The 7,639-nt window shown below is 58.4% G+C and overlaps 1 protein-coding gene across 2 annotated transcripts in view; it reads left to right on the forward strand.

The window, feature by feature from the left end:
• Window positions 1–5,252, forward strand: part of STMN4 (stathmin 4) — a 9,906-nt gene extending 4,654 nt beyond the window's left edge. The window contains exons 3-5 of one of the 2 annotated variants that reach the window (XM_029912480.1): window positions 91–299; window positions 1,802–1,993; window positions 5,081–5,252. In XM_029912480.1, the coding sequence (XP_029768340.1) occupies window positions 91–299; window positions 1,802–1,993; window positions 5,081–5,140 (461 nt within the window). In that variant the 3' untranslated portion in view covers window positions 5,141–5,252. The remainder of the gene's footprint in view (window positions 1–90; window positions 300–1,801; window positions 1,994–5,080) is intronic. The other variant, XM_029912481.1, reaches the window with a different exon arrangement.
• Window positions 5,253–7,639: the final 2,387 nt, after the last annotated feature.

Consider the following 7,639-nt stretch of genomic DNA (forward strand, 5'->3'; position numbering starts at 1 on the left):
GGGGGGGGGTTCTGTGTGAGCGGATGTGCGTGGCTGCATGGGGCAGTGTGAGTGTGCAAGCGGTAACTCCTCCCTGTCTCGCTCTCCTAGCAGACACCGTCGACCTCACCTGGTGCGTCATTTCGGACATGGAAGTCATCGAGCTGAACAAGCGCACCTCGGGCCAGTCCTTCGAGGTGATCCTAAAGCCGCCGTCCTTCGACGGGATTCCCGAGTTCAACGCCTCCCTGCCTCGGCGGCGCGACCCCTCGCTGGAGGAGATCCAGAAGAAGCTGGAGGCGGCTGAGGAGCGGCGGAAGGTAGGCAGAAAGGCCCCCGGGGCTCACGCTGCGTGTGGCTGGAGACAGGCCACGGGGAAACGTGGCACATTGGGGCGCTGGTGCGTCACGGCGTGGGAACAGGTGCAGAGGATTCTGGGAAGTATCTGAGAGGTCCATGGAGAAGCAGTTGAATGCAGTGGGCTCACGGGGTGAAGAACTCACGATGCCCGGCCCTGCGTCCTCCTCCGGACGGCCCAGCCCGTAGGCTGGAAAGGGCAGGCTCCGCACAAAGCCATGGGCAAGTGCCTTCCGCCATCTCCAGGGCCGCTCTGCTGAGGGCACTCGTCCAGCCCGGGAAGGCATCCCCGAGTGGGCGTTTGCCACCTGGCTACCTCGTGTGGTTTGCCGGCATGTGAATTATTGAGCATCCTTCAGCATCCCCCACCATTACGGTGGCCAGGTGCCCAGTTTTCGATCGGAAAGTCCGGGCGAAAAGGGGACCTGACAGTGTCCAGTCAGCTCTACTGACTGGACACTCAAAGTCCAGTTACTGCAGGTGGGGGAGGCGCCGGCTCATCACACACGCCAGCCCCTACTCAGCGACGGCCACCTCCTACTGCATCGGGCGGCTGCACCTCCCAGCCCCGGCTCTGCAGAAGAATCCCTGGGGGAGGGAAAACGCAGCGAGCAAGAGGGAGAGGGAGGAAGAGGAGTGGATGGGGGCGGGGCCTCAGGGGAAGTGGCGGGGCAGGAGCAGGGCTTTGGGGGGGAATAGGCAGGGCAGGGGTGGGGCCGCGGGGGGAAGGGGCGGGGCAGGGGTGGTTCCGGCACTCCTGCTGGAGTGTCCGGTTTTTAAATATTACCAAGTTGACAACCCTACCCACCGCTGACCCAGCCACCAGGAGCTCTGCCGGGCAGCGGATTGACTCCGCACCAGCCTTCGAATCGCCCTTCGCATGCCTTAACTCCATGCCAAGCTCTGCCCTCAGCACCCCTGGCCGACTCCACTGAGTCCAGCGGGGCCCCATGGGTGCACTGGGATGGGGAGGGGGCGTGGCCGGGGGAAGAATTGGCGCTGATTCTTTCTGGCCAAAACTGCAAGCTCCCCCCGTCGCTTGGCATGGGCCAACCCGAGAACTGGGCTGGAGTGAAAAGCTGGAGGCAGGAAAACACATTAGCACGTGGCTTGTGGAATCACCGGCTCCTTGGCCATCACTGGGCTTTGAACCGTCGGAGCTACGAGCCTGAGTCTCCGCAGCTTGAGCTAAAGGACTAAGGCCAAGAGCCTCGAAGGTATTTAGGCGCCTAACTCCCAAAGGACATAGACAAAAGGAGTTAGGCGCCTAAGTACCGTTGAGGCTCTGGGCCTCAATCTCCTAGGCAGCAGCTGGGGCTGGGGTGGAGCGGGGGTTATGTATCGCAGGCTGAACAGCTGGTTCCACTCGTGACTCAGGCACCTCGCTGTCCCCAGCGGGCCCGGGACTCTGCGCGGCTCTCGCCCGGCGCTCAGCCGGCTTCTCCTGTTTGCTTTGTGGGTGCAGTACCAGGAAGCGGAGCTCCTGAAGCACCTGGCGGAGAAGCGGGAGCACGGGCGGGAGGTCATCCAGAAAGCCATCGAGGAGAACAACAACTTCATCAAGGCGGCCAAGGAGAAGCTGGCGCAGAGGATGGAGTCCAACAAGGAGAACCGGGAGGCCCACTTAGCCGCCATGCTGGAACGCCTGCAGGAGAAGGTGAGTGCCGGGCGCCGGCCCCGGGGCTGCAAGGAAAGGGCATGGCAAGATGCCATCGGTGCACCCAACAGGTGCCCTGGGGTGTCCCGTATTGTTATAGCTCAGTAGCACCCAGAGGGGCCAAGATCAAGGCCCCATTTGTGCTGCACAAACACTTAATAAGAGGCAGGCCCCAGGCCCTGTCTAGTCAGACTGTAAAGACAGAGGCAGGGTTATTGGACAGAAGGGGACACTGAGGCCCAAAGCGATGCCAGGCCAGATTTTTAAAGGGACGTAGGTACCAAAACAGGCAGATAGGCGCTCAAGTCCACCAAACCGGTGCCACTGACCTTGTCAGCACTACAGCTCAAGTCCCGCCTAATACCCAACCCCCGCTCCCTCCCCGGGTGCCGAAGTTTCAAAGCGCCACCCTGCAGCTAACGAGCTGCTCGGAGACCCCAGAATGGGATTCCCGGAGTAGGCAGGGGACCGCCTGGCTCGCCAGCAGTGCCCGGTCCACCAGGCCTAAGACCGTGTACCTGTCAGACCCCGCAGCAGGAGGGCCATAGACAGGCCGCCCAGAGATAAGGGGGGAAGCACCACACCCGCATGAAGGACAGCCGCTCAGGGAAATGCCGGCCGAGCGTGGGAGCGGGAGACAGGCGGAGGATTTCCGGCTGCTAGGGCCCCTATCTATGCCGCCGACCTGGCTCAGGTGTCTGACTCCGGGAGAGAGTTCACGGACGAGGATCCCACCCGGAGGCGGCTACCTCTGGCCCGTCCGCCAGGCACACCAGCTCAGCCACATAGCCCCTACCCCTTCCCCTTTCCCGCCCCCTCCTCAGCATTTCACTCCTGGCTGGCCGGCTTCGGAAAATCCCTTTTTTAGGGGCTTCACGATCCCCCCTGGGCCCTGCAGGGAGCCACCGAAATCAGGGCCGAAAGTTCTGCTAGGCAACGGGTCACCCAGGGGCTGGGCCTTGTTCTGTTCTGCTGGGCAACACCTACACCCCTTTCCAAAGCTGGCCCAGGGTGATTTGCTCAAGGCCAAGTCTGTGGCAGAACTGGGAACTAAATCCTGCTCTCCTGAGACCCCCCCTCCCTCGCCAGGCCGTCCCCCGCTCCCCTGGCTCCGCTTGGGGCTGGTTCCCGCCGAGCTCTCTTTAATCTCGGCAGCTTTATTCTTAATTGCAAGGGGGCTAGCTGCAGCTGCTGGTTATGGGGTGTGTTTTTTTGGAGGGGAGGGAGTTGCACCACGTGACTCATTGGGCCCAATCAGCAACTCCAGCTGCTGGGTAGCAGCAAGATAATCACAGACTGGGGCAGGAATTGGGGTGTGGGGGAGCTGCCTGGCAACCTGACTCCCGTCACTACAGTAGCACAGATTTCGGGATCTGCGCTATAGAGGGCCGGCAAAGGCAGCTGCCTTTGTTCAGTGATGATCATTTCCCTCCACCGCCTGCCTGTTAATCTGACTTGGGCTGGTGTTAAGTAATTGCCCCTGTCCCCATGGATAGGGAGGGGTCCTTGGTAACCCCACCATCTCTCTCCTCTCCTTTGCCTGCCAGCCTGGGAGGGAGACTCCAGTCCCAGAAACCCACCGCTGGGATGGGGCTCTGCAAATGGTGGTTCCCATCCCTCTCTCCAGCGCCTCTGGGCTCAGAACAGGCTGGCAGAGCAGGGTGACCCTCGGGGACAGCCAGGCGATTCTGGACAGGAGTCAGAGACCAGGCCAGGCGGACGGACAAACAGCTGGGCTTGTCGGCTAGCTCACAAGGGCAGCTGCTGGCCCCCAGTTCCGTCTCGCACCGAGGCACGCCCACTGAATCTCTCTCTTGGCCGTCCCCCAGCCGCCAATCCAGGCTGGTCTATGTCTCAGATTAAGGTACTTCGATGGCCCCATATCTGAGCACATCACAGTCTTTACTGTCTTTCCCTTTGGGCAGCAGGGCAGTGCCATGAGCCCCATTGTCCAGATGGGGAAACTGAGGCCCAGAGCAGCTGGAGCAAAGCAGGGATTTGAACCCAGGTCTTCCAAGGCTCAGACGAGCACCCTCACCACGGGTCCTTCCTTAGAATCTTGTCCGCTGCTTTGTCCAGGCCAGTTTGTAAGGACCCGAGCAAAGCGGCGCCCAGCCCTTCCCTAGGAAGATTCCATAGCCTGGGCAATGGCTCATTCTAAACGTTCATTTCCTCAGTTTCATCTCCTGTCTCCTAAACCCAGTGCCTTGGGCTGCCCTATATGCAGTTCCCCGCCTCCTGGGTTACAGCGCCCCCTCCGGGCGCCATCCACAGAGGACAGCACTTTGATACAACCCAGCGAGGATGCCTTGGCATACACACTCCCCCCTGGGCCACCGCCATTGAACATTAGTAGGCCTCTTATATCTCCTGGAAGTTATATAAATAAATCCATCCCAACTCCAGTGAAACAGGTCCTGCTCCTCCACCAACTCCCCTCCTCACTAGCCTCCTCCAAACACCTTCTGCAGCCTTCACCTTGTATCAGAGACCAAGAGAGTGAGACTGAGAAGACCAATCTAAGAACATGCCTACAATGCGATGAGAAACCCATGGCTGGCCCATGCCAGCTGACGCGGGCTCGCAGCTGTTTAATTGCTGTGTAGATGTTTTGTCTCAGGCTGCAGCCTGAGCTCTGGGACCCTCCCACCTTGCAGGCTCCTAGAGCCCGGCCTTCAGTACAAGCCTGGACGTCTACACTGCCATTAAACAGCCCTGGAATCTGAGCTCCGTGCACCTGAATCAGCTGGCACGGGCCAGCCATGGGTTTTTAATTGCAGTGTGGACATGCCCTACGTTCACGGCAGTCTCTGGGACACTCAGTGTGGTCTTGTCTGATCGGCTCTGCCTTTCTAGATCGGGGCCAAGGACTATCTGTGTCTGGGCACCACTGCAGACCTTAATAATCATATCCCTGGTATGACACCGGTGGCTTTGGTGGTGTTACGCCAGGGAGGAACCTGGGCCACCACACTCTTTCTGTCCTTGCCTCTCAGTCAAACCCCTCCTCAGTCCCCTTGTCGCTGCCCATCCTCGAGTCCTGAAGCCCAGCACGCTAACAGGGTCCCCCTTCCGCCTCCCCCCCAGGACAAACATGCGGAAGAGGTGCGGAAAAACAAGGAACTCAAGGAAGAAGCCTCCAGGTAGAGAGACCAGGACGATGGCGGTTTGGACTGACAGCGCCGGTGAAGCTTTGCGACCGATGACCGGGAGTTCCTCTGCTTGCTTTGTTTGTGAATGTAAAGAATTGACCAGTGAAGCCATCCTATTTGTTTTGGGGGAGGGAGGGGAGATGGGGAGGAGAGAGATGGGGCAGGGAGGTGTTTGTTGGAGGGAGGATGGGGAGGGCTGGAGGGGGGGAATAGACACACCCCGTTTGGGAAGTCTACAATCCTCTCCACGGTTTCATTTTTACTTCCTCATCATTAGTGTCCAAGAAAGAGTCCAAACGAACAAAGGGTTGGTGACGCTGGCTGTTAGGGGAGGTGACACCACGGGGTGGGAGAGGGATGCACAGCGTGGGTGACTTTAATTTGGGGATCAGGGCTGAGTGGACGGGGCTGCCCTGTCTGCATCTCTCTGTAACTGTGGGCAGGAGAGTCGTCTCTTGGGGGTGCGTGTAGCCTGTTCTGTGTTTGCCATGAACTTTGGTCATTAATACAAATGAAACATCTCCTCTCGGTGTCTCGGTCTTATTCTTCTTTCTGTCTCTAACGGCAGGCCTGTTGGGGGCCTGGCGCTGTTTGGCTTTGTTCTTCCCAGAAGCTCTTGCAGTCTTTTGGAAATAATGCTTCGCCAGCAATTCAGTATTGTCAGACATTAATTAACAGGTTTCCCACCCTCTCCCCCCATCAGTGAGAAACAATAGCTTCCTAGGATGGCGTTATCTGGTCGTAGGAGACACTTGTTTGGCTGCAGTGAAGTGAAGTTAAAAATCCCTGTGATCTCCCTAAGAGTGAGGATTTGTCAGATAGAGCCCAGGATGTCTCTGCTAATGAGAGATCCCTTTGTCTAGGTATGGAGCAGCAGCAAATTTTGCTGCAGTTTGGAGTGAGGAAAGCGGTGGGAGGGCAGAAGGCACCTGTGGCTGGGATTTCTGGGAAAAGAGACGTTCGGCTCCGTGGTGAGCTAGAGAGAATCCAGTGCAGGGCAGCGGAAGTGATGCTGATGCAAGGAGTAGAGAAGAGGAGGGACTGAGGGCGCCCGGATGATAGAGCCAGGGAAGACGGGGGTGGGTATCGGATCACAGGTTATAACTAGCTTCAAGCTAGCCGTGCCCATGGAGAGGAGAATTATTGCTAAGGCCAGCAGGACAAGGAGTGACGTCCCGAAGGGAAGTGAGGAAAAACTGAAGCTAGCTCTTCAGAATGGTTTCGTCCCAGCTGGGCGGTGGAGTGGGCTCCCGGAGGAGATGCGGCTGCCTCCTTGTTACGGAGTTCCAAGGGCACATTAGGAAGGAAGATAGTGGAAAGGGGTGACCGCCAGATCCCTGGGTCGGGTTGCACTGAAAGACCAGCCAATGCTGGTGTTCACAGCCCCATGCGTGGCCTTGACCTGCCCTCTCACTCCTGGAAAAAGCAGGAAGGCTGAGGTGCGGTCCAGCCAGCTCTGAGCCAGAAGGCAGAGAGCCGGAGCGGCTGGCCTGCAGACAGAGCCTTCCAGCTAGACCGAGCCCTACACGCCACATCGATTTCCAGCAAGTGAGGTCTCGGTGGCCACTCCAGCCGGATAAGGCTTTTAGGGCATTGATTAACTGAGGGGCCTTGATAAAATGGCCTCTCTGGAGCTTTTATGATGAGAGCAATTAATCAGGGCCCATCTCGGCACAGGATCTGGCTGTGGGAGCTGGTGGGAGGGGGTGGGGAAGAGGCAAGGGAGGCTGTTCCAGTTGTGGCACCAGCTGTCTGTTTGTATACAACCGTTGTAAATAAACTGCCTTGGCATTTCTTTCCTTTCTCGTGATCTGTGCAGTGTCTCGGGTGCATTTTGTGCCGTGGCCTTCTGGCTCTCCTGCAGAGAGAGAGGGGTGTGTGTGTGTGTGTGTGTGTGTGTGTACATACGTACCCGTGCAGTGAGTGAGTGAGTGGGGTGTGTGTGTGTGTGTGTGTGTGTGTGTGTACACATACGTTCCCGTGCAGTGAGTGAGTGAGTGGGGTGTGTGTGTGTGTGTGTGTGTGTGTGTGTGTGTGTGTACACATACGTACCCGTGCAGTGAGTGAGTGGGGGGTGTGTGTGTGTGTGTGTGTGTGTGTGTGTGTACACATACGTTCCCGTGCAGTGAGTGAGTGGGGTGTGTGTGTGTGTGTGTGTGTGTACACATACGTTCCCGTGCAGTGAGTGAGTGGGGGGGGTGTGTGTGTGCGCACATACGTTCCCGTGCAGTGAGTGAGTGGGGGGTGGGTGTTTATAGAAGAGCACATGGCCAGATCGATGAGTCGGCCAGTGGAGCTGTCCCAGCCCTGTGGCCGTGAGGTGTTTTCACTGGCACAGGGGCTGTTGCCGGTACCTGGCTGCCTGTGACATCACTCAAAGCCAGCTGTCAGTGGAATCTCTTTCTTTCTGGGAGCCCTGGGGCCTGGCCTGCGAGGCCCATGGGCTACGACCCAGACCCCTCCTACTGTGCATTCAAGGTGGTGCAAAGCCCAG

The sequence above is a fragment of the Terrapene carolina genome, unplaced genomic scaffold (genome assembly GCF_002925995.2).
Source record: "Terrapene carolina triunguis isolate 2854851 unplaced genomic scaffold, T_m_triunguis-2.0 Scaffold228, whole genome shotgun sequence".
NCBI lineage: Eukaryota > Metazoa > Chordata > Testudines > Emydidae > Terrapene > Terrapene triunguis.